The sequence below is a fragment of the Physeter macrocephalus genome, chromosome 15, assembly GCF_002837175.3.
Source record: "Physeter macrocephalus isolate SW-GA chromosome 15, ASM283717v5, whole genome shotgun sequence".
Lineage (NCBI taxonomy): Eukaryota > Metazoa > Chordata > Mammalia > Artiodactyla > Physeteridae > Physeter > Physeter macrocephalus.
In genome coordinates, this window is record NC_041228.1 from 2,464,064 (window position 1) to 2,490,182 (window position 26,119).

Here is a 26,119-nt window from a genome sequence, read left to right on the forward strand (position 1 = left end):
TCCGGAGCCTGTGCTCCGCGGCGGGAGGGGCCACAACAGTGAGAGGCCCGCGTACCACAAAAAAAAACAAACAAACAAACAAAAAAAAAACAAAAAGTCCCAGGAGATGACATACAGCATTATATACTTTTACAAAGTAAAAAGAAAAATAAACCTAAGAATATTGTTGGGAACACATCAGATGGGTAAGACAACATTGAACATGTAAATAAAGAGTCGGGGAAGATGCTCGGTCTAGAGCCTCTGTGGGGAGAACACCCTGCCCCCTCCCGTCCTCTTAAGGGCCCTCAGACACTTGTGTGGAATCCTCGGGTCCTGAGGCAGAGCCCGAGGCCACTTCGCTGCATGCACAGGCACGGACCCTGCTTCCTTCCCAGTCTTTCGGGGAGCAGGCACTTGCTCATCTGTCCCTGGGGTCCTGGGAGATCTCGGTTAGGTAGATGGTGTTTGCTAGGATCTTGAGTCAGCCAAAAAAGTTTGAATTACAGTACCATACCTAGTTTATAGTGTAGCAAAAGGTATCATGCAGTTTTGAGAGATTTCTACCAAACAGATTTAAATTTTAAAGTTTTGCACCTAGATAATTAAATTCTAGTTAAATTTTGATAACTAAATTTTGGTTATCTGGAATCACCTACATGGACTGGTCTGACTTCTGAGCAGGTTAATCAGATATTAAATGGCCCAGTCCTTTTGGTGTCGGATTCAGGGCTTTGAGAGCCAGGTCTGAGAGGAGGCTCTCTTGGCATTTGAGAGAGAATTGTGGGGTTTCTGCAGAGCAGGTGAGAAAGAGTCCTTTTCATCGTCGTCAGGTGTGGTTCCCATTCTCCTGCTCACGGCTGTTGAGCAGCTCCTCGCTCTGCAAAGGGATGATTTTTTTTTTTTCCAGACCTTTGCAGGAAAAAAAAAGTCTTTTATGTAGAGGAAAGGTTTCCCTTTTCAAAGATGACAAAAGAAAATGACTAATGATAGCTTAGGAAGTTTTAGATTGTATTTTGATAGTTTTCTATGTTATCTTGAAGCGACGTTCCTGTGCCTATACCTTAATTTGAAAAGCTAGTCTTTCATTGTAACACTGAATTCAACAAGAGTTCTTTAGAAGATTTAAAGCAGTAAGAGAGTAAATAGAGGAACATTCTGACAAGTTTGGAAGTGACCCCTTTAAAAAACAGGATGGACTTCCAAACTTGCTGGTTTATTAATTGAACGTTTATTCGATGCTTCTGCACCAGACCCTGACAGCACAAAGATGAACAGATTTCTGGCCAGTCTGTGGCTACACAAAACTGATGTTTATTGACCAGGCTGGTTTAAAACTCGTTCTGGTGGTTATTTGTTATCACAGCTACAGAATAGTCAGTCTTAGGTATGTGAGAATCTCTTTTTATTCTCAATATGTATCAAAAGTTGCAAAAATAGTACACAGAAATCCTGTGTACCCTTCAGTCAGCTTCACTAAATGTTGAAATCTTAAACATAGTCCAGATATTGAAACCAGGAACTTAACATTGATACAATACTATTAACTAATCTACAGACGTCATCAGGTTTCACAGTTGTCCATCCTGTGGCCCAGGATACAGATCAGAGCACCATGTGTCTCAGTGTCCTGTTGCCTTGGGTCTTCTCTAATCTGGGACAGGTCCTCAGGCTGTCTTTGTCCTTGGTAACCTTGACCCTTTTGAAGAACACTGGCTGGTTGTACCGTGTTCCTCAATTTGGGTTTGTCTGGGTTTTTTTTTTTCTGTTTTCATGATTATATTGAGCTTATGCATTTGGGGAAGAGCACCACAGTTAAGTTGGTGTTCTCACTGCATTTTAGCAGGAAGTCTTCAATGATGCTATGACTCATTTTACTGGCGGTTTTAACTTGGATCCTTTGAAGTAAGGCGGTGGCCAGGTTTCTCTGTTTTAAAGTTATTATTTCCCCCTTTTTAGCTAAGTAATATCTTCTGGGGAAGTACAGAGACTGTGCATATACTCTGTTTCTCATTGTATTTTCACCCACTAATCTCAGCATCGTTGGTGATTCTTTTTTGCAGTATTCTTTACTGTAATTTTTGCCAAATGGTGAGTTTCTGTTTCTATCCTTCCTCCTAGGGTTTTTAAATTGGAAGTCTGTTGCAAGAAAGAGCTGTCCACACCACACTGTTTATGAGGCTCCTCTGTGTAGTTTCGTGCAATTGTACTTTTGTGTATTTCACTGCTTACAGTCTGGCTGGCTAATCCTTCTCGCTCTCAGGGTTATCAGCTCTTCATCCAACTCAGATTTTCAAAAACATTTCCTGCTCCTCCCCGTCAGTAGTCCGTTAGCATGTGGATATCTTGGTGCTCATAGTCGGAGGTGAGACTGAGGAAGTTAGTTGTTGGTGGCATTAATGTTAATATATCACTTAGTAGAAGCAAAAGGATGGTTTTATTTGGGGCATGTTGTAGTTAGCCGCTGCTCAGAAATCCATGGAGTGGCCTAGAGCAGAGACGTGGAAATGTGTCAGGACACAGCCAGGCTCTTAGAAGAGCAGCAGAAGTGTGAGAAAACGGTGAGTCTCACGGAGGAGAAGGGAGGGCGATGCTGGCGCGAGCGGGCTGGTAGGCTGTGAGCTTCAGGTGCTGCGGTTTAAGGACTGGGGTGAGGTGTTTGGACTGGAATTAAAGTCGGAGGCCTTGAGCAAAGTTTCCTAGGGTTGTGAGGGGGGGAGTATGTTAGACGGTAGTGGGCTGAAGCAGGGACCAAAACCCTTAATACGATCTAAAGACCTTGCCCACCCCCATGACCGAGATCAACTTACATTCCTCTCTGTTTCTAAGCACAGGTGCCTTCTCTTAGTTTCATTCTGCCTCTGGGCATTCGGGCGTGTTGAAGTGGAATCCCAGGTCTGCCTCCCGATAGCTGTGGGGTCTTGGCAAATTTACCTAATTCCCCAAATTCTTTTCTCCCCCATCTGTGAAAATTGGGTGAAATAGTAACCTGGTCACTATTTCTGGCCAGTCCCCTCCTGGCCTCCCTTTGGTCCCTGCTGTCTGCTCTACCTCGTACCACCTGGCTAGGCCTCAGTAATGTGATGTTACCGCGCTGGCCATGGTGCTCCTGGTGCTTCCTTCCTCACTGGGATGAGCCCCACCTCCATGATGAGCGGGCACCTCCTGTGAGATCTGCCGGCTCCTGATCCCACCCCTCCCGGAAGCCCTTTACTCACTGCCCTCGGTCAGTGGGCTATAGCTGCATTTGCCCCCAAGCACCCTCTGGCCTCAGGGCCTTTACACATTCTCCTCCCTGCACATAACTGCATAACTCCCTTCCTTACTTCCTTTAGATCTTCCTTCAGGTTATCACTGAGTCAGAGTGTCCTTCACCAATTCCCTTTATAAAATAGTACTTCATCATTTGTTACTCCCCTTATTTGGCTTATTTGCCTTTATCACGTTACCTGCCACCTCAAAGATACTTATGTGTTTGCTGTCTGGCTTCCACCGCAAAATTAGAAACTTTTTGAAGGCTGGTACTTTGTACCCGTTTTATTCACTAATGTCTTCCCAGCCTCTTGAATTGTGCCTGTAGACGATTGGCGCCGAAGTAAATCTTTGTTGAGTAATGACTGATGAGGTAGATAAACCGTCAGGATGGTTGTGATGGTGTGCAGTGACAGCTCTTTCACTTCTCCTGGCGTCCTGATGGGGAAATTGAGGCACAGAGAGGTGATGGCAGACAGTGAACAAGTGATGGAGCCAGAATTCAGGCAAAGGCGGTCTTGCTCCAGAGCCCACGTTCTTGCCGCTTCTTGTGGGGTGGTTGCTGATGAAAAGAAGCCATCTGGTTAAAATGCTTATCACAGTTTCTGTCATATCCTGAGTAGTCCCTAAACGTTAGTTGATATCATCATCAGGATGCTGGATGTTAAGAGCGTGGAGGTGGAGCCAGGCTGCCAAATGTTTGACTTTCGGACCAGGTTTTTTTTGTTTTTTGTTTTTTGTTTTTTTTTAATCATTAAAATGGAGTAACATTAATACCAAAGCCTCCTGCAGCCTGTTTGATCCTGGAGCTTCCAGCCTGGGAACTGGTTGCTTGCTTTTGCCAGCATCGTTCCCCTGGTCTGCTGAATGTGACTAAGTACACTTTTGTTCTTTGATTATTATGTTGACTAAGAGAAATGGTTCATATAAGGTGCCTGGTAAGTCCTAAACTCAAAATAAATGAAACCTATTGTGCTTCTATAAGTAGTTGCCCAATGTAAAATATCTGCAGTAAGTTATTGGAACTCCTTCAGAGAGCAGAAGTACAATGGAACCTCATTGTTTGGCAATTGTGTATTTTAATAAGACGGACACTTAAAAATCTCAGCAGAACTTGTGTATGTGTATCTTGCATTTTTTCCTACCCTTAATTGAACCAAAAGAATTGTACTGATTACTTTGTGTTATTTTCCCTGTGAGCCTAATACATTTTTAAAAGATCAGTTTATGAAACTTTTAGAAAAAAATTCATATCTTTATAACCTTTGTGTAGGCAAATATTTTATAAACAAGACGCTAAGATAATTTATTAAAAAGAAAAGGAATAAATAGGACTGCATAAAAATCACAAACTTTCTTCCTCAAAAGATACTGTTAAAATAAAAAGATTTTTAAAATAATTTTTTAAAGGTACCATTAAAATAGTGAAAGGCAAGCCATAGAGTGGGAGAGGATATTCACTAAGTCTAACAAAGGCCTTACGTCCAGAACATGTAAAGAATACCTACAAATCAGTGGCGGGGTGGGGTGGGGGGACGACATAGACGACTCAGTAAAAAAGGGGCAAAAGCTTTAACAGACACTTCACAAAAGAAGATAACCAAAAATGGTCAATTATCAAATGAAGAAGTGCCCATTTGTGTTACTCATCAAGGAAGTATTAATTAAAACCACTGTGTACTCTTGCTGTAAATATCAGAGGTCCTAAAATGAAAAGGTTAGAAGTACCAAGTAGAGGTGAGGAATAGTGGAACCAGAACGCCCCGTGCTGCTTGTGGGAGTGTACATTGGTACAGCTCTTTACCTTACTCTTTGGTCGTATCTGCGCTACTTAATGTGTGTGTTCGTTAGGATCCAGTGATGATGCTCCTGGTTCACCAAACGGCATGCATGGGAGTGTTCATATCGGTGGACACACACATACACAGAATGAGGCACAGAGAGAGCATTCTGGTGAAATTCGTTGGTTTTGACCATTCTTGAAGTTTGGCTTCCTGAGCAAAATTACTTTTTTAGAGGAAGATAAAGAGCGCTCGTAGCATTATTCTTAACAGCCCCAAGGTGGAAACTACTCAAAAAACGGCCATCACAGTAATGTGGATGAATGATTGTGGTCTATTATACAGTGCAGGACTGTCAGCTATGAGCAAACTGCAGTTACTCGATAGGGAGGAGCCTCACGAGCACATTGGTGAATGAAAGAAGCCAGACACACGAGAGTACATGCTGTGTGCCTCCAGGCATGCAGAGCGGGACCTCTGGGGAGTGGAAGGTGGTGCTGCCCCTGGGCACTGGGGCTGGAGGGACTTCTGGGCGCCCTCTGGGCTTCTCATTATGGCTCTGTCTCCTGCAGAATCCTCGAGCTGTAGCATACTCACATGCACGTTTTTGTGCTGAAAAAGAAAACATTTACATTGACAAATTAATTGATTATATTTTAACTTATTTTTAAAATAATATTTCAGAGTAATTGGCAGTGCCATACTCAAAATAATATTGTAGACTGTGAATTGAGAAAATGACCTATTTCTAATTGCTTTATTTTGTTAATTATTTTTTAGATACGAATTGAGAATTCGTTATTTGCCAAAAGGATTTCTAAACCAGTTTACTGAAGACAAGCCAACTCTGAATTTCTTCTATCAACAGGTACAGGAGGATGCTTTAATAACACTTTTTTTCTTTGTTTCTTTGAATCCTATTTATTTCATGGTTTTATTTTAGAATTAGATTAAACCTAACATTTGGGAGAATATAAATTTGTCACTGTAGGGCAGTGAGATTCTTACCATTAGTAAGAAATTATGACTTGATGACACTGAATTTTTGTATGTTGGGCAGATCTTAAAAGGCGCTTCTTTTAAGTAGAGACAGGGAGTCCTAAGTGACACAACCATTGTTCTGTCTTTAATTCAAGTGTAATTATCATGCCTGAATATCAGCAAATTTGTCAGATGTTTATTCAGAGCCAACTGTACCCATATAATCTCAATAAGCACTTTGCACAACAAAGCAGAATTGACTTTTTTACACTAAAAGGAGCTTTCTTTTTACCCTGTATTAGTTAGACAGTAAATACTTGTGGCATAAATGAACCAAAACAGTTTTCCAGTCAAATAAATGTTACTTGTAAGTATTTGTGACGAGTTCAGAAAAAGTCGAATGACATCAGCGAGACATTTGTACATACGATTTTGCAATTAAATATGCTGGGAAATTTTTTATTTTAATAAAATTATTCATTAAATGTCTATTTGGGGTCAAGAATGCAGAAATGAATGACATAATCTGTACTTCTAAATTCCTCAGTCTAGTGGATTTCCTGTAAACAGCACCTTTGTGTTCAATCCTGTGCTGTTTGTAAGCACCAATGGTGTGGCCGTGCCTGGGCGGAGGTGCCCAGGTGCCTCCCCAAACACAGGGGAGGTTTGGGGTCCAGGTGGCTCCCCTGCAAACTGTCCTTTAACGCAGCGGTCCCCAACATTTTTGGCACCAGGGACCTGTTTCGTGGAGGACAGTTTTTCCATGGACCGGGGAGGGGGTATGGTTCAGGCGGTGATGTGAGGCATGGGGAGCACGATGGGGGGCGGCGGGTGAAGCTTCACTCGCGTGCGTGCGCGCGCCATCACCTCCTGCTGTGCAGCCTGGTTCCTAACAGGCCCTGGGCCGGTACCAGTCCACAGCCTGGGGGTTGGGGACCCCTGCTTTAAGGAGTCTCCAACTTTGTAGGTGAGGAAGAGAGGTACTTTAGAAAACATGGTGCATTTAAATCTGAGCTAAAATGATTTGAAAGGAAACGGGTGAGAGAGATGGGACCACATCATGTAAAGAGAGGGTTTTAGGTTTTCTCCTGCAGATAATTGCGAGCATTTAATAAAATTTAATTAGCAAATGTCATGATCAGAATTTTTTTTTAAAATAAGACCACCCTGATGTGATGGCCGTACCAGGGATCGATTGGGTCTTAAAAAGGCTGTAACCTCGTGGGGGCCCGTCACCGATTTGGGCAGGAAGCTAGAAAGCTGGGAGGTCCAACGGTGTGGTAAGAAGCAAATTTAGTGGATGGATTTGCTAGGACTAGAGACTGAACAAACTGGAGCATGAAAATGAAGAAGAAAGAGGCCGATGGAGTCAACCCAGGCGCTCAGTGTCAGGAAGGAGAAAAGGTGGGTGGGATTCACTAGGAGGGCAAGGTAGATGGTTTCATTTCCCTGTTGAGGTAAGTGGATATTCCTGCTTTTAAGATCCAACCTGTGAGAGAATCATCCAGCTCTTGAGATGTTTTCTTGTCTGTGAAGTAGAAGTCGTATAGGAAATGTAAGGTGTTAGATGAGGTACTTGTGGGAACTTTTGAAGATTTATAATAATACGGAGTCGAGTGGGAGAGGGAGTTGCGTTCAACGAAGCAGAGAGAAATCCTGTTTGGGCTCCAGCTGAGCATGTGTGAGGCCTACTCCCTACGGAGCAGTTTCAGTTTACAGGCTGCCTCTCTTCTACGTCCCTGCATCTGGCCCTCTAGCCGTCTGCCGAGCTTTGTATTTTGGTGAAGGAGGTGACAGAGTTTCGTTAACGGATGTATTTATATTGTATTCTTCTCTCTTGTGGATGATCTATATCACGGTGTCTATATCTATATCAGTGACTCCTTCAGTGACATTGATTTCCAGGATGCATGAGCCGGGCCTAAATAGCTCTCAGTTATTCCTTTTTATAATTTCTAGGCTAACCTAAAAGTTGGCAACTTTTATGTTCCTCTCACGCTGTTACTAGGTTGTCCTACTTTTTCCTTTCGGAAGACCTTGCTTCTATGTATATGATTAAAAGCTAGCACACGTACCAGTGTATCCCAGACCTCCTCTTACTAGTAGGACGTATCTTACTGCAGTCTGTGATTCGGGTGAGTGGCCTCTATAAAGCCCGAGAGGTGTGAGGTGTCGTTAGCCCGCATACTGTGCCTGTTGTGCATCTCACAGCTCTGTGACTCCAGGTGCCTCCCTTAGTTTCTTCACACGTAGGTATATAACACCTCCTGCATCGGGTCTTTCTGTTGATTAAGTGAGGTCTAATTGTCCACCATATACCTGCCCAATAACGCCTGGAATTTCAGTCTGTACACACTACCAGGCTTTTGAGGATTCAGCGTTTCCACTTGGGTGTCACAATACAAATGTGAGCTGCACGCTGTGGGATGGGACACACCTCTTCCTTCCCATGTGCTCTGTATGCAAACCTTCCAGCCCCTCCACCCCACCTTCTGCTTTCATCCATTTCTAGAATTTCTCTTCTTCAGCCTATCCCCTTTAAAAAGTTTTTAAAATTGTTAAATCTTACGTTACAGTTTTAGAAAGTCCAGAAAATATTCTAAAACATCACTTAAATGATCTCTGTCCTAATAATTACTTTCATTTTGTGTATGCTTTTATAATATCCTACCAAGAACTTGTAATTTAAGGGAAACAGAAGTGTGGTCATAGTAACACCTCTTTCCCGTGTTGATGGCCGGTGTTACTGCTTATCCAGGCCTGTAACTAGTGAACTGCGGCTCTGTTCATGGGTATGGAAGTTGTGATGTTAAATGCTATTGTTTAAAACAGGCCATATAAAAAATAAAGCGTGGAATATAGTTCCATTTATGTGAGAAAAATGTATATTTATTTTACCCTCATCTGACAAAGTTTTAGAAATAGTATGATTTTTGCACTGCTGCTTTGGCAAGTAATTTTATATTTATTTGACTTCTTGTGATAATCTTTCAGTGCAGAGTCTATCCTGGTCTGTGCACGGAAGTTCTAGAACTAGAATTTATTTATTTATTTCTAGAACTATTAGAGGTGATCCAAACGTTATCCTACCCAGGCAGTACCCAACTTGGGAACAGATTTAATTTCAGTGTTGAAAAATCAGTTAGGAATTCAGAACTTTAAACAAACATACCAAAAAAAAATGTAGAAATAAAAAATTGGCCCTTCAGCTGTTTATAGCCAAAGTCTTTTGAACTGAGAATGCAGCTGAAATATCTGTTAAGAACTTGTGTGTGGAAATTTTCACCAAATTCTGAGAGAAATTATTTTATAAGGGCCTCAGAATTTGATGACACCCATTATTTAATTTTAAAGTTATTTTATATTTGATGCAAATATGTTATAGATGCATACACATATGCATACATATAATTCCACTGAATTCCAAGCTAAATTGATCCACTTTTAAGGGGTTCAGGTTTTGATGACATGTTTAGATTCTGTAACATCTGATACATGTGTTCTTCAGTAAGGTGTGATACTTAATAATAAAATGAATACCTCTGACCCCACTGCCTAGAGGAAGAGAACATGCCTGGTGTTTCCTGGTCCCATGTCCCTGTGACACCCCCCCATCCCAACCCCTTCGCTCCAGGCGGACAGCCATGGTCCTGAATTGTGTATTTCTCATTCTCTTACTTTTGTTTGCTGGTTGTCACGTTTTACAGCATACGTGTGCACATCTCAATTCTGGCCTTAGGATGGAAGCTGCCTCTAGCTCTCCCCTGAGCCCTCTGCATTCCATCATTAGTCTGAGTAGGTTTTTTGGTTTGGTTTTGTTGGTTTGTTATTCAGCTCATAGAAGATGCTTTTCAGAAGACGCCAAAAATATTTTATTCAGCATTTTTAGTTGTTTTCAGTGAGCACTGTGGCCAGGACATTGGTTCCACTGTGCTGGTAGAAATGGAAGTGATCACATAGGGCTTTAAAATTTTATCCCTTTTGGTTCATTTCCACAGTAATTTGCACTGTGGTTAGAGACTGTGGTTCATTTGAACTCGTTGTTCAGACTTTTTGGACTTGTTTCATCATCTTGCATGTTGAGATTTTGCCAGGGGTTCAGCTTTGCTTGAGTGAACGTGTCTCCTCTGGCTGTGCAGTGAGCTCAGCAGATAACCGTCAGTTTGAGATTGTTCATTGTGCTGTTCGCAGCTCCTGCGTCTCTGTTCTCTCTTCCTGCTTGAAGGATGGTGTTGCTGGGAGAACCGCGGTTCTGGTTCAGAACCACATGGGAGTCGTTCTCCCTCAGAACTTCGGCGGTGTTCTCTGCTGTGTGTGATCCCTGTGGCTGCTGTTGAGAAATGGCTGTCGTAGTCTGTTTTGTAAGTCATCTGTCTCCTCTCTCTGGGTGGCTTTAAGACCCTTACTTGTCCTCGGTGTTTTGCAGTTTTATTACAAACTAGGTGGGATTCCCACATATTTTTCCTGCTTGATCTGTGTGTGTGGCCAGGACCTCTGGGTTCCTGTCGTTTTAATCGGTCCTGGAGATGTCTTCGTTGGCGTCTGCTCAGATACCGCCTTTTCTCCCTTCTTAGTTATTCCTCCTGAGATTTCAGTTGAGATCTCCATCAGAACTTCTCAGACTGTATCTATTGGTGCCTTTTTTTTGTTCTCAACTCCTGTCTCCCTGAGATCTGGATTCACATAAATCTCTTCAGATCACCAACCCTCCTCAGCTGTGGCCAATTTGATGTCTAGTGCATTTGTTGGATTTTTATTTATTTTTTAAGTTTTATCTCTCCCCCCACCCCCATTCTTCAGTCTGCCAGGCCATCTTTTATGGCCCTTATGATTAACTAATTTTTCTGCCCCCTCCTTTTTTTTTTTATCATTTCCGATGGGGTTGATGTCTCTGTTCTGAATCCAAATTGTAACATCTGGAGTCTGTGGGCTTTACGTCTGTTGGTGGCGACCTGTACTGACTCTTATTCACGGCGGCTTATTTTCTTGCATGTTTGTCATGAGCCTAGCGTTTTGTTGAACTTCATGTGTGGGAATCTTGAGGGTCTGCATTGGGGAATAGTGAATACTCCTCTGAGTGTTATCTTCTCTTTCTGTTTTAGAAGAATCAGTATTTTTATTACTTTGGTTCTTTTATCAGGATAGAAGCAAAAGAATTATGTTTAGATTTCCTCTATACTAGTTCCATCCCATGAAAGAGAAAGAAAACTTATAATAAACTACCTTAATTTTATTATTCCTTATTTTGAAATTTCACCCACTACTCATCATGCCCCTTGTTTGGATGGAGTCATGAGGAAAACAACATGTCAGTGGGTGTATTGAGCGTTGGGTTCCTGGTGGGAGATGATTCTGTGGATGCACATGGTTTCATTCAAAGATGTCCTAAATGTGACTACCAGTGTGACATGCCACAAATGACTCACTAAATGTTTCTGACCCATTTTAGAATATTCTGAAAGATATTAATCAGCACACTCTAAAAATAATCTAGAATCTTGTTATTACCCTATTCACTGTAGAGCAGGCGTCTAAAAAAATAATTTTTGATGCCAAAGCTAATGGCTTATTATAAAGCAAGAAAAGTATTGTTTTGCCTTGAAGTTGAATTTTGCCTTTGCCATATAACATTTTATTCTTCTTTATCTCTCTGATTTGTTAAAGGTGTATTTGATTGGCAACCTTTTGCAAATAGTAGTGGCCGTTAGTTTTAAGGGCTCTGTCCATGTTTAGTCAAGAAGTTGTCGTATTAACTAAATGTGCATCAGTGATGCTGAACTTGTGTAGGACCCATTTGGTACCACTGACATTTTCAGCTTCTGAGATGCCTGTGTCTGACATGAGGTTGTCATTGTTTTCTCCTACAAATAGATTAAGATTTAAAATGAGTATATCCATCGGTTTGCTCTTAAAAAACGTTAACTGTAACATAGTTCGTGGTTTATTTGACAAAAGAAGTTCCAGTGGGAAGCTGAAGAAGACATTGAGTCCAGCACCCTAGCTTTATGGTTTGGGACCTAAACTGCAGAGATGTGTGAGGGGCCGGGGCACACATATATTTTGTTGGTTAATCTTTCTGTTATTTTACTCCAGTTTTTTATTTTTACATGTTTTTATTTAGATAATTGTATTATCAGAAATGATTTCTTTAACTGTAGTTTCTTGGCCGTAAAGCTTTCTGTCAGTTAAAACATTTTGAAATGGAAGCTCCAAGTGGGAAAGTTTAGTTTAAAACCTGACATTTTCAATGTGGGAATTATTAGCTGTCCTTTTCCAGAAAGAAGTTAAAATTAAACATAGGTCTAAGTCTGATTCATTAGAAGACACATTTTCTGTACTTCTTTAATAGATTTAATAATGTACATATTTTTTCTCCTTTTCCACTCCTGTATGGTTTCGGTGATTCAAAAAGTTGTATGGTTATTGAGGACTTAGGTAAACTCTGTCACGTTTATACTGTTCAACCCATGGTTTTTTGTTCACCCTTCTCTGTAAAAGACTTTAGAAGTGGGAGGCAGAAATGGTCAGTCTCTCACAGTCACTCTTCCCTGCTGCTGTTTTAAGTCTGCCTTTAGTCTACCTCAGGACCTTGGACAGATTCTTTGGTAGAAATACTGCTGTCTCAGGATCCCCAGCCCCACCACCCTCAAGTTCAGTCGTTCATCAGAAGGATTTACAGGGCTCAGAGGTGGTCATATTTCTGGTTTTAGTTTATTATAGCAAAAGGATACAGAGGAAAGGCAGCAAAGGGAAGGGGTCTGCGGGGTGATGTCCAGAGGAAATTAAGTGGAAGCTTCCCCGGGTCCCTCCCAGGGGAGTCCCATGGCGCAGCACGTGGTGTGTGACGACAGGTGCAGGGGTTCGCCAGCCTGGGACCCTGCTGAGCTTGGGTGTTGAAGGTTTTTATCAGGCTCCGTCTCCTGGGTCAACACCTGGGTGACCTCAGGTAGTCAGCCTCCAGGCCCCAGGCAGGACGCAGGTGTTCATCACAGTCGCATTGTACACATGAATTCTCCGGTCAGCCTGGTGCGGTGTGGCCCAAGGCTTCAGGTGGGCAAAGGCACGCTTATCAGAACATTTCAGGAGTTCAGGTTCCAGGAGGCCAAGAGCCAGTCATAATCTTGGGAATGTGTAGGGTTTGAGCAACCCCAGGCCTGCTGAGTTAACATTTTTCTGCGTGACTCCTCTTTCCTTTCCTGGACTTAGATCATTTCTATTCATTCAGTAACTCTTTTTTTTAAAAATTGAAGTACAGTTGATTTACAGTGTTGGGTTAGTTCCTGCTGTACAGCACCGTGATTCAGTTACATATATATATATATATATATTATTCTTTTTCATATTCTTTTCCATTGTGGTTTATTATAAGATATTGAATATCGTTCCCTGTGCTATATAGTAGGACTTTGTTGTTTATTTTGTATGTAGTAGTTTGTATCTGCTAATCCCAAACTCCTAATTTATGCCTCCCCCCCTCCCTATCCCCTTTGGTAACCATAAGATTGTTTTCTATGTCTGTGATTAACTCTTAATTTTAAGCGGTGTTTTCTATGTAAAACCTTCCATGACACCTGTACATTTCTCATTTAACATCCGATTTTTTTTAATATTTTAGAATTAGTTTTACTGACGTATAATTTTACATATAATAAGAATCACCAGCTTCAGTGTACAGCTCAGTGAGTTCTGACAGATGTGTATAGTCGAGCAGTTTCCATTGCAATCATGATATAGTACAATATAAAAATAGGGAAATTGACATTGACACAACACAATACGACTAAGTAGACTACAGATCGTGTTCAGATTTCACCAGTTTTTACGTGCGCTCGTGTGTTTGTGTGTAAGAGTGTGTGTGTAGTTCTATGCAGTTTTATCGTAGGTACAGATGCATGTGACTACTACTGTAATGAAGACACAGAACTGTCTCACCAACACAGAGAAACTCCCTGGTGCTGCTTGGTCACAGCCTGCCCCTCCCCTAACCCCTGGCAGTCACGGGTCTGTTGTCTGCACATTGTATTTCCCTGTTATTATCTGTTGCCCCCACTAATAGAGTGTGCCGTTCAGTGAGAGCTGACGTAAAGTCTACCTTCACCATTGTGTCCACAACACAGTGAGACATGGGTTTTAGGTGCCTAATTGATTCTCTCGAATGACTTATTAGTGATGATTGAGTTTTAATGCTAACGCCCTGATGTTCAAAAATTTGGATGAGATTTATTAGAAGATGTCAAAAAAATCCAAGAGGCAAAGGAACTGTGTGCCTTTGGAATTTGAGAAATCACATTGGTTTGTGTGTGTGCACGTGCACTCTCAGCATTAGATCTTCTTTTTAAAAATTGATACGATTCTTCAAGTACCTCTAGTATATTTGTGGTTACTTTTCCATTATATATGGACAAGAAAAAAGAAACAATGGAAACACTTCTTGTCATACAGGTTTTCTAGCTTTGGTCATCTCCTTTTATAGTCTGTTCTCAATGTAACATCCAGAGCAGTCCTTCGCCAATCAAAATTTACCCACCATTATGTCCCTGTAAATTCCATATACAAGTTTTATTCACTGCTGTATCTTGGAACATGGTAGGCATTCAGTAAATATTTGTTGAATGAAAACCTGTGAAATGCTATGTTACATAACTTACTCAGTTGTGGAAAAAGCATTTGACTCAGTAAGATAGCATAATTCCTTAATTTATATATTTTTATAGCTTACGTACACAAGAGAAAATCAAGGAGTTTGTTTTAATTGAGAACTGTCATTGGGTTCCTTCTGCATACAAACACTCCACTCTGTGATCTCACAGAACTCAGGGAGGAGTGCCTGACAGTTGAGCCAACTTGGCCAACTGCCTCGGATCACTCAGGTGGTGTATGATATAGATGGTTATATACACATTTGTCTGCCCTCAGCCCCATTTTCTTTACACACACTATCGAGGACTTCCAGGTCTATTTGATAAATTCGTGTAGCTGACAGAATATTCAGAAGAGACCAAAACAAGGCAAAAGATCTCATGTGGTAGCCAAAACATTGACTTGGCATATGGAATAAATTATGGAGCAATTTAGGATTAGTACTTTTATTAGAGATGTGAGTGGTTTTTATATTAAAACTTGTGCTTTAGTTCTATTGCAGAATAAGGTGAAAAAACTCATGAATGTAAATATAATACTTGCCCACAGAAGGAAGTCCAGATACATCCTATTTTTTAAGCAGGAAATTGACATCAATATGGAAACAAATTAATTTAATAAAACAAAGAACAACATTCAGAGATCTTTGCTTCAAAGACTCTTGGAAATTTGCTGGATTTGGAGTTAATAAACAGTAGTAATCCATGGTATAAAAAAGAATACAACACAATGACAGTGGTAAAACAAACTAAGACATGCATGTGAAGCCATCATGTTAGACCCTGGGGCTACCAGGGTTATGAGCTGTGGTCCTTACTGGTCATTAATCTTCCTTCTAGTGGAGAATGCCTACACTTTCTGAGAGTTCTCAAGAAGGTATAGGAACACACTGAAGCTTGAGTTGTGGGGGGTCAGTGGATGGGTTTTTGAGTTTTAACTTTAACGCTTACTGTGTGACCTTGAGTACATTAATTATGAGTAATTAAGCTTTCTGTTTTTTATGTATAAGATAGGACTAAGGCCTATCTTGAAGAGTTATTGTACAGACTATAAATAATGTATCTAAAACAGCATAATACCTAACCCCTGGAATAATAAGTAGTTCCTCTGCTATCATCTTCATTCTTTTTAGGTTCTTTCTAAGGCTCTTAATTGGGGATTATAGTAGGGTCCAACTCACAGTGATGCTGTGAATATTAAATGAGAGTTACGTATAAATCTGTCTGACATGGCAATGTGAGTATATTTACTGTAAGCAACTATATAGCTATATATACACGCACACTTAAATGTTCAATAAATTGCATTTATTTCACAAATGAAAGCATGAAAGTTAGAAATGTTTTATAAAGAAATAAACACTGAGTGTTAAAAACCCTACATTTTGAAGAAAATTGCGTGAGCCCAACATCAGGACGTGATGTGCACAGTGGTTCAGAGAACACCCCCTCTGGAGCCTGGGTGACAGGGACCTTGCCGGGGGGCTTGCTCTCTGTCCTCACAGAGGGCAGCTGCCACAGGGTGGGGTAAGGAGGAGGGGAGGGTCTGCTGAGATGGCTGGTTCCATCGTGGATCACCACACTTGGCAGAAAACATGGATCACTGCACACAGTGAATGGGCCTCAGGCCGTAGTCATACAGCTCTGAGTCAAGAGTAGTAGTAGATTGTTGCTGTAAGAAAAACAACTCTCAGAACTTTTAAGTCATGTTCATAAATAAAGGGATTTTCCGTAAAGATCGTTAAGTTAATTTTCTCTTTTTTTTCATTTTATCAACTAATATGAATTTGGTTTTGATGACTAAATAAAGCATGTGATTACATTTTTCCACCTTTGAATAGTGTTTAAGAATTATAGTAACTAATCTTAAGATAGTTTGGTAATGATGTACTTTCCTCAACATGTAATTGCTGTTCTGCTCTGGTTGCTTCAAAGTCTGCACCAAACCGTAAGCTAAGATCCACTGAATGCTTCAGTCAGAACAACTGTGGTGTTTCTCTAACTCATATAAATACAGTCCTTATTTATCTCTCCATTTTTGTGTTTAGTAATAAACCTACTTATGATGCAAAAAAGTTAGTTTTAAAATTTGGATTTATTTTTTGCTATAGAGGAGAAAGAGCCAATTGAAGTGTAAACAGAGTGATTCTAGAATCAAAGCTTTTTACTTAATTTAGTGGGTTGAATAATTCAGTTCTATTGAATCAGTCTTAAATGCCTGCTATATTTAAGGAATAGAAATTACTATTGCTTGTAACTCTTATGGAAAATAACATTTACACACAGAGGTATCCAAACCCTAGTTTGTTGAGTTTATTCTTTCATTCATTTGCTCAGTCTTCAGTCAGTCAGTGTTTATGGACCACCTAGGTAGAGGTGCTAATGCAGAAAATAGAGCAAAGGTTTCAGAGGAAATGGCGTTTAGATCAGAAGTAGATCACTGCTGGCTGAGCGGGCATCGCCCCCATCCTGAGAGGAGTGAGTAGGTGAGCACACATGCCCCTCAGGTTATAGGTTCTGGTACGTTAAAGAGGGCATCCCCCCGTCTGAAGACTTTTCTTTTCTCTGTAAGAAAGAGATGCGGCTGGTTGACTGGAGAAAGTGTGAATCAGTGTGTTGCCAAGCTTCCTAGGCAGGCATTGCTGAATTTCCAGGCAGTCTCAGGCGACCGTTTGAGGTTTGTCGTCATGAACGTAAAGCGAAGCACAGAGCAGAGTTTCTCCAGTTGCTCAGCAGTAAGCGTGGAGAAGGAGGTGGGTGGCTGGTTTCAGTATTTGTTGGTCTTGCCAGGGAATTAAAATAACGGGAAGAAGGAGGTTGGGAGGTTTGGGGGTCTTTTCAAGGGAAGGTTATGAACTATCACTATCAGGTTGGCAAAGTAGTTAACTTGGGACTAGAAATCTTTTGAACAAGAGAACTGACAGGCTAGGTAGCAATAGTTGAAGAACAGGATCTGTGGAGTTTTTCCTAGGGCAGAGGTCAACACACTTTTTATGTGAAGGACCAGAGAGTAAATATTTTAGGGTTGAGGGTCAAGAGGCCAAATGGAGGGGGGGGGGTATCATGAAATACTTACACAACAAGAGACAAGGCAGCTTCCCACGGAGCTCTGTACTGGTGAAATTCATGATATAATAATTGAATGCAGTTTTTTTGTGATACAGGTCTACTAATGAGAGGAACAGAGTTCCTTTTTGGGGGAGGAGTAACATTTCACTTAATCGAGGTTCAGAATGAGTGCTCCCTGTCATCAAAATCAATTGCAGATCTTGATCTCTTGATGCTAAGCTGTGAGATTTTACATATTTCATCTTTGAAAACATCTTCACACTGATAAGTGCTCTCAGATACTGATATCAGTCCCTCACAGTCATTGGTTGGAAGGCCTTTGTACAATTTGTTAGATCCTTCTCTTTATATCACACTTCAAGCATGTTGTCACTTTGCAGATTAATCACTTATAGTCGATGGTTAGGTGGAAGCACATCAGTTGCAGGATTAAATGGATTTTGAAATAATGTTAGTTTTCTTTGCCTTTGCATTGAGGTCCAAAAAATGGTGCTGGGACTGTAGTTTGAGTTCAGAAAATATAGCCACTGCAAATTTGCCTGGAAATGGAGATCTCCCTTCTTGTTTTCCCTTTGACAACATGGAGGGTAGAAAGCAGCTTGACGTTATTGTGATTCAGATGATGTTTAAGTGCTCATAGATCATATATGTTCTTCATAAAGAAGACTGTTTGACTCTTTAACTATTCTTTGGTATGACTCATTTTATATCCAGCATCTAGCGTGATTATTGACACAGTGTGTATAAAGCATGTAAGTGGCACCCAGTAAACATTTACTTAATGACTAAGTTTAAAACATACTCTCTTACAGCAACATTATTTTACCCATTCCTTTTTATTGTAGGTGAAGAGCGATTATATGTTGGAGATCGCTGATCAAGTGGACCAGGACATTGCTTTGAAGTTGGGTTGTCTAGAAATACGGTAAGGGGGTAACTAGACATTGAGGTCTTCATTCAACAATGTTTTCTGTTATTTTTTTCTAGGTATTTTCCTTTCCTGATAAAGATTATCAATAAAATACTGAATAAAACTTGAGTAAAATTTGAAAATATTCTGAATTATGTTGACATTGCTAATTTTAGAATCTTTTAAAACATCATATTTAGAATTGAATGATTTATAAGAGTACAAGTATGTAAGCAAGTCTAAGGCTGAGCTCCCCAATCGAACCTTCTGTGATGAAGGAAATGTTCAGTATCTGTGAGATCCCATGTGCCAGCCACTAGCCACGGTGGATACTGAGTACTCAGATGTGCAGCGTGGTTTAAATTTGAACATAAATAGCCATATATGTCTAATGGCTGCCATTATGGGGGGATGGGAAACTGAGAATGTATTTCGTATTTCTGATAACATTTGTCACCATTTGTCATATATTCTGTGCCACCATTTAAAACTTTGAGTGAAAGAAATATTTTACCTTTGTTAGGTATAATTTTAATTAAAATTTACCCCGGCTCGGGGCTTCCCTGGTGGCGCAGTCGTTAAGAATCCGCCTGCCGATGCAGGGGACATGGGTTCGAGCCCTGGTCTGGGAAGATCCCACATGCCACGGAGCACCTAAGCCCGTGTGCCACAACTACTGAGCCTGCGTTCTAGAGCCCGTGAGCCACAACTACTGAAGCCCGCGCGCCTAGAGCCCGTGCTCCGCAACAAGAGGAGCCACCGCAGTGAGAAGCCCGCGCACTGCAACAAAGAGTAGCCCCTGCTCGCCGCAACTAGAGAAAGCCCGTGGGCAACAACGAAGACCCAACGCAGCCGAAAAAAAAAAAAAATTTACCCCGGGCTGCTAGTTTAAGATGTGTTGGTTAAATTAGCTAAAATTTGATTACGTGTACTCAAAACAGTTAGTGATAATTTTCCCAAGAGATCACTGTTTTTTATATTATATAAGGCTATCAGATAACAGTTCCTACAGGGACCCAAAGATCATTAAGTATAACTCTCAACTCTTCATTAAAATTTGTTTTCAACCTTAATTATATATCCCAGTAAAAAAAAAAAAAAAAAAAGCCATCTCTCACTGGTCTCTTCCCGTTCCTGGCCTTTACAGATTTTGCTTGGGAAGCAAACTTGGCGCTCTTCCTTCCCACAGACAATGCTGTGATGTATTACTTGGAAGAGGGGTCCAGAAGCATTAGGCCCTACGTGAATGGCATGCGTGCCTCTCTGGGTTCCACTCCCACTCTGGCCTCTCCATGTTACGTTTATCCTTCTCCTCCTCTCCCCTGTTTGAGGTCACTGATTTTTAAACTCTGAAGGAAAAACTTGACAAAGTAGTCACCCGTCCAGCTGCCCCTCCCAAACTCCTCCCCGACATGAATAGAAAACAGGAGAACAAATTAAGTGATCCTTTTTGGGCCCTTTACAATTTTTTGTCGAAATCTAGTACTTTCGATTTTAAGTAGGCCAAAGAAAAAGTCAAACAAATTTAAAAAGCAAAACCAGTATTCATGTTATTACAGACAAGTTTGAAACAGTCTGGTTGATTACACCTTCTCCTGGGAAATCACTTCAGATGATTTGTAATATCTGTGTGTTCCAAAGCAGCTGGAGCTAGACCTTGTCCCTTTGTGAGGTAACTGTGTACACGCAGAGAATCCCACCCACTTGGGGAAGATTTTGCAGAGAAAGGACTTGGTTCCAGTAAGACCTGAAATTGCTTGAATATGTAACTTGGAATAAGAGGTAAAATTCAGACTGTGAACACTCAGCGAGATAGGCAGCACTTCTCTGCAGAGCCTGGTGCCTGTTACCTGGACTAGCCCACTGCTATGACTCTGCTTCAGGTCCCATACTGTTTCTTTAGTAACTGTGGGTCTTCCCAGGAGCAGGTGGGGTACGCACCGGCCACAGGGGCAGCCTGGGGTTCCTGAGGAAAGGCCAAGTACAAGTAGCGAATGTAGCTGATCTCTTTTACAGCTGGAATGTGGTTTCTCATTTTGCAAAGAGCCAGACCTGCTTCACATCAAAAGGGAATGTGAGATTGTTCAGTAGAGATACAGTCCGTGTTAACTGATTTATGCTGCATTAGGATGTAGGAAAAATGCTGCGAATCAAATTTGTTCTTTATTCGTTGTTTATCAGAATGTTTGTGGCTTAGCCGCATAGTAGCTAGATACCCCCCTTTCACAGTTTTTAATCATTTAACATCGCAGACATTCCCAATACCAATCTATGAGTGTGTATCTTCTCTGCTTTTAGGCGGTCGTACTGGGAGATGCGGGGCAACGCCCTGGAGAAGAAGTCTAACTATGAAGTATTAGAGTAAGTGCGGCATGTCCAGGCGCTGCCTGCAAGCATTCAGAGCTAAGTCACTTTTCAAACTGTAGATTTTACTGGTTTATCTTTACTTAAAACTTAATATTAAATCTGAAACACTACTGTTTCTAAAACTTTTATATCCGGAAGAGGAAAGTTTTATTAAGAAATGAATTCTTGGTGACGTTAATTGTGTTAGCAAACATTTAAATTTGTTGATGTCTTAAGGTTAATATTCTTTGGCATGTTAACACATAAATAGTAAACTCTTCTGTCTCTGTAGATTTAACCATATTGGGATGGAGTTTCACTTCTAATTTATATTGAACTATGAAATTGTTATTGTTTATATTCTCTTTATAAGTTTATTAGGGGTTTTTTTCCCTTAGTTAAAAAAAAGTGGAAAGATGGGAGTTACTTGTTGCTCATGTATCAGAAAATTTAGGATAACTGAATATTTTTCCGATAGTGAAGTTAACAGTCGTCCAGACCGTTACGTTAGAGTATTTAAAATGCATATAAGACAAAGTGGGGCTTATGTCTTGGGAGGCTGAAAGTTCTGCACTTTATCTATTGATAATTAATTCAGCAAAAAAATCACTGATATTTGTTATTTCCAGTTTTATTTTCATTAGCAATGGTGCAACTTTTTGCCAACACTTTTCCTGGCCATATTATTACTGCAATTCTTGTGCTATTTGGAAGATGTTACTACAATGAAGTAAAAGGTTGTCCATAAGTACTCTGTGATAATAGACTTGACATGGCTTTGGATTTTATTTGGACTTTCCAGGTCAGCCCAACTGCTATCACACTGTGAAAGTATATCCCACCATTTTGAAAATAAGATTTCACAGGGGAGGTATGGTCATTTGAAAATAAAAGTAGAAGTAAATATTTTGGGGAATTAGTTACGGAGCAGGTCCAACCATTTGCACTAATAACTGGTGGTAGACGTGATAGTTATTTTGTAATCACACAAGCCTCCTTTGTCCCAATTGTGACAAGTGAGGTAGTGCCCTGGGCAGCCTGTCTCGTTGCGGCGCGGATTCATCCCTTGATTTCTGGACCTGCTGTATTAGCATAATGTAAGTTTTGTGACAGTGTGCAGCATATAAGGCACTCAGTAAATATTTGTGGTTGTGTGTTTATGGACACATCCATCACATAATGTTGTGCCTCTTAACAGATTAAATAAGGATAAAACATGGAGTTGTTAGAGTTGAATGAAAACTTTTAGAGATCAGCTAGGATATCTTAGTAGGCAGAATGATGTTAAGTAGACTTTTCCCTACCCTTCAGTTGACAGCATAGAAGCAACAGTACCATTAATAACATTAAAAAAAAAAAAAACACAAAAAAACTAACATTCACTGTGGTTTAGGTGGTTTAGGTTTTTGTTTAAAATTGCCACATTCCTCAGCCTGAAAGACTCTTCCTACTGCTTAAAATACAAATTACCAGAATCAGAGGAATCATTGAAGGTCTTGTCTCAGGTACATACTAGGTTTGTTCTCATTTCAAATGGAAGTTTTTGAAAAATAGGAATATTTGAAAAATATCCATTTGTTTCTGTGTTTATTCGTTCATTTAACAAAGATTATTGAGCATCTGCTGAGTCCTTGGCAGCTAAGTGCTAGAGATGCAGAAGTGGATAATCCGAAGTTTTCACCAGCAGGAAGCTTACAGCTGGAAGGGAGACTCTCAGACAGTAAGCAGAGTTGTAAAATAATATAGTAGGAACTGAAGTAGAAGCTTGCAGAGGGTGGTGGCACTCCATGTCTGAGGTCTGATGGGAGATGTTGTCTAGCCTGAGTGGTGGAGAAGGAGCGTGGGCAGGCGGGGCCTGCTGCTCCGGAACCAGCCAGTCCCGGGAGAGAGCGCAGCATTTGCGAAGGCACAGCAACGTGGATGTCGGTTTACTGCGGGTAGCACACCTCGCCCGTGGGGGAGGGCGGGGGTGTGTGTTGTAAACAGCTCCAGGCGTTCTGACATGGCCTCCAGAGGACTCCGTCCTGAGCCGTGATGACTCAGTGAACCAGGTCCGTGACAGGAGGAGCTTTGTGATGGAGAATTCCATATTCCCAAATTGGAATGGTATTAAAGAAAGTTAAAAATGGAAGTAGGGAACCCAGAAACTGTTGCATCCTTCCTTTCTCCTGGAGCAAGAATGCGGCTCTGACGTGGACTCCGTAGCAGGGGCAGTGGAGGTGGGAGTTTACCAGAGTCAGGGTCTGCGGACTGGCTGCCTGGTTGGATTGGGGTGAAGAAGGCCAAGGAGGCATCTAGGGATTCTCGGCTTCCTGTCCTGGGCCAGTGGGCATGTCAGTCACAGAAACAATTTCGTGTCTGAAGCGAAGGAGGATTAAGTTGGTTGGGACGTGTTGACTTTCAGTTCTGAGGGAACATTTGTGTTATTTAAATGAAAAAGGAAACAAATGTTGGTTTATTTTCTGTGTTACAAAATCGCTAAAACCACAGCTTAAAAAAAAATCTCTGATGGTACCCAGTGCCTAGATCTTGGTTTCTAATATCATTCTTCAATGAAAGGAAGCAGGACTCCTGATCCGAGGGGCCAGGGGAGATAATGATGAGCCTAGAGCATCTTGTAGAGCTGGAAAGGAGCAAGTGCTCAGAAAAGCAGATGGTGGGGCTCTGTTAGAGCATCAGATTGGAGTCCCAGTGACCAAAGGTAGGGCATTTGGGCAACAATGAATGACTTAGTTTTGGGTTATAGCCCAGAGTATGAAATAAATATCCATGGGCCTATATGAATATAAATAATTGAATAAATAAATATATAGAGAAGTGATAAATCTCCCACATAGAAGAATTCTAAGTAATTTATATAGATACAGCCTGAGGAGGCAGATCATAAAATCCCACCCTATAGTGTGGGCTCTGCTTAGTGACATGTGTCTGAAGAATACAGTGTGGAAGGATGTGTAAGTAACCTGAGGGTGGAGCCGTCTGACAGGCGCTGCCTCAGCCAGGAGGTCAAGGTCAGCAGCGACACCAGCAGTTATGTTGATGGCATGTGTGCCCTTGGTGTGATCTGTTGAGAATGACACTTCATCTCTGTGGACTGCTTCCCCAAAACCTAAAAACCCAATCCAGACTTGTGAAAAACAGGTTATTCTCAGTTCAGGGACGTTTTACAAATTACCAAACCAGTACTACTCAAAACTGTCAAGATCTTTAAAAACAAGGGAAGCCTGAGAAACTGACACGAGCCAAGAGGAAACTAAGGAGATGTGATGCTTAAATTGGATCCTGTGAAACAGAAAAATGATATTAGGGAAAACACTGATGAGATCTGAAAGTGTAGGGCTTGTTAGTAATGATGTATCAGAACCGATTTATTAGTTATGACAGAGGTGCCATAGTAATGCAAGGGAAAGCCAGGTGTGGGCTATTCAAGGAACTCTGTACTATCTTTGCAACTTTTCTGCAAATCTAAAACTATTCTAAAATAAAAAGTTTATCTTGGGAACAGTTCTCAAAGCTTTCTGAGATGCTCTTCCCGGGTTATAATCCTCCAATTTGGCTCGAATAAAATTTTCCATTTCTTAAAAAAAAAAAAGGAACGAAAGAACTGAAGAGGAAAAAGCCAGCAGGTACTTAGAGATGATCTAAAAAGGTGAATCATTGTGCAAAGTTGGAGAAGGAGGGCCAGGTCAGTGGCTTGCATTGTAGTGTGCCCGGCCATCAGAGAGTTGTCCTCGGGGCCACTGTGATGTGGACTGTGTCCCAGCCTGTCTTTGTGAGAGGCCCACGTCGGAACGGGAAGGGTAACTGAGCCATGGCAGCTGGGTGAGAGCCAGAGGTGTCATGGGAATGAAGAGAACAGGTACCTGGGGGAAATCTCCGTGGATAATACATGTGCATGTTTTTGGCAACAAGAAAAGTCTGTAAAAAAAGAAAATGAAGAAGCAGGTGTCCATCAAGGTGGATTTGGAGGTATATTTGGAGAGAGGAGTGTTAAGTTCAAGATTTATTTGAAATGAGAGTCAAAAGTTGCATTAAAGTTGGTGTGAATTTGGCTTATTTCTAAAAATTACAGAAATCGAGGCAGCAGGAGGACAGATATGTGGAAGAGGGCCCACTGGAGTATTATTCAGTGCCTCCAGAACTTCAGAGTGTCTGTGGGGTCAGTGGCACGGAAAGTGTGGGAATCACCAGACATGAATTAGGGCCAGTGACTATTGCCACCTGCAAACAGAACAAAGCAGCACAGCGTGATTTTGTCAATTAGAGGCCTCCTTAGAGGATACTGATGAAAAACGGAATTATCTGTTATTCCAAAAATGGCTGTTTTGTATTAGTTATTCTATATGTAAGATATTTAAATTAAGTAAACATGATGGTTAAGGAAAAGAAGGGGCAGTTAGAGAGACTTTCAGTTCCTGGCTGTCACTGTGCTGGTTTGCTGTACCTACTTTCTGAATTCCTCTGCTTCTGCCTCGCCATAGGGGTCCTTCATAATGGCGTAAGTTGTGTGAATTCACTACCCCATCTCAGTGTGAGAAGTGGGGCGATGGAGGGGGCTCTTGCAGCAGGTTGCTCCCCTGTTGGCTGGCTCTTCCACTTACTGTCCTGGATCAGTAAAGCCCTGGGTTTGTTTCCAAATCTGTAGAGTAGGGACAGTGGTGATACCTACCTACATATTGGGTTGATGTGGGGCGTTAAGAGAGAGAATCATGTCAAGAGCTTAATATAGTTCCCAGCACTGAATAAATGTTGCCTGTAATTATCATTGGGATCATTATCCAGAGGAGAGAGTTTAAACACCTTCCCATTTTGGGGCCGTTTTATATTCCTTATGTAAATTGTACTTTTCATCTGTTTTCCATTATGTTTATGTTTTTTGCTTATTGAGATCTTTGTCATACTAACCCATGGTTCGTAATATTTGTTGTATATATTCTCTCCCAATTTGTCTTTTATTTATTTATTTATTTTAAATTTTTATTTATTTTTGGGTGCGTTGGGTCTTTGTTGCTGCGTGCGGGCTTTCTCTAGTTGCGGTGAGCGGGGGCTACTCTCTGTTGCAGTGCGCAGGCTTCTCATTGAGGTGGCTTTTTTTTTTTTTTTAACATCTTTATTGGAGTATAATTGGTTTACAATGCTGTGTTAGTTTCTGCTTTATAACA

The 26,119-nt window shown here is 41.1% G+C and overlaps 1 protein-coding gene across 15 annotated transcripts in view; it reads left to right on the plus strand.

Moving 5' to 3' along the window:
• PTK2 (protein tyrosine kinase 2) overlaps positions 1 to 26,119 on the plus strand; it is a 262,791-nt gene that overhangs the window by 108,731 nt on the left and 127,941 nt on the right. For all 15 annotated transcript variants that reach the window (XM_028500330.2, XM_055091097.1, XM_055091098.1 and 12 more), the window contains 3 exons: positions 5,793 to 5,880; positions 18,547 to 18,626; positions 20,910 to 20,972. In XM_028500330.2, coding sequence (XP_028356131.1) covers positions 5,793 to 5,880; positions 18,547 to 18,626; positions 20,910 to 20,972 — 231 coding nt within the window. The remainder of the gene's footprint in view (positions 1 to 5,792; positions 5,881 to 18,546; positions 18,627 to 20,909; positions 20,973 to 26,119) is intronic.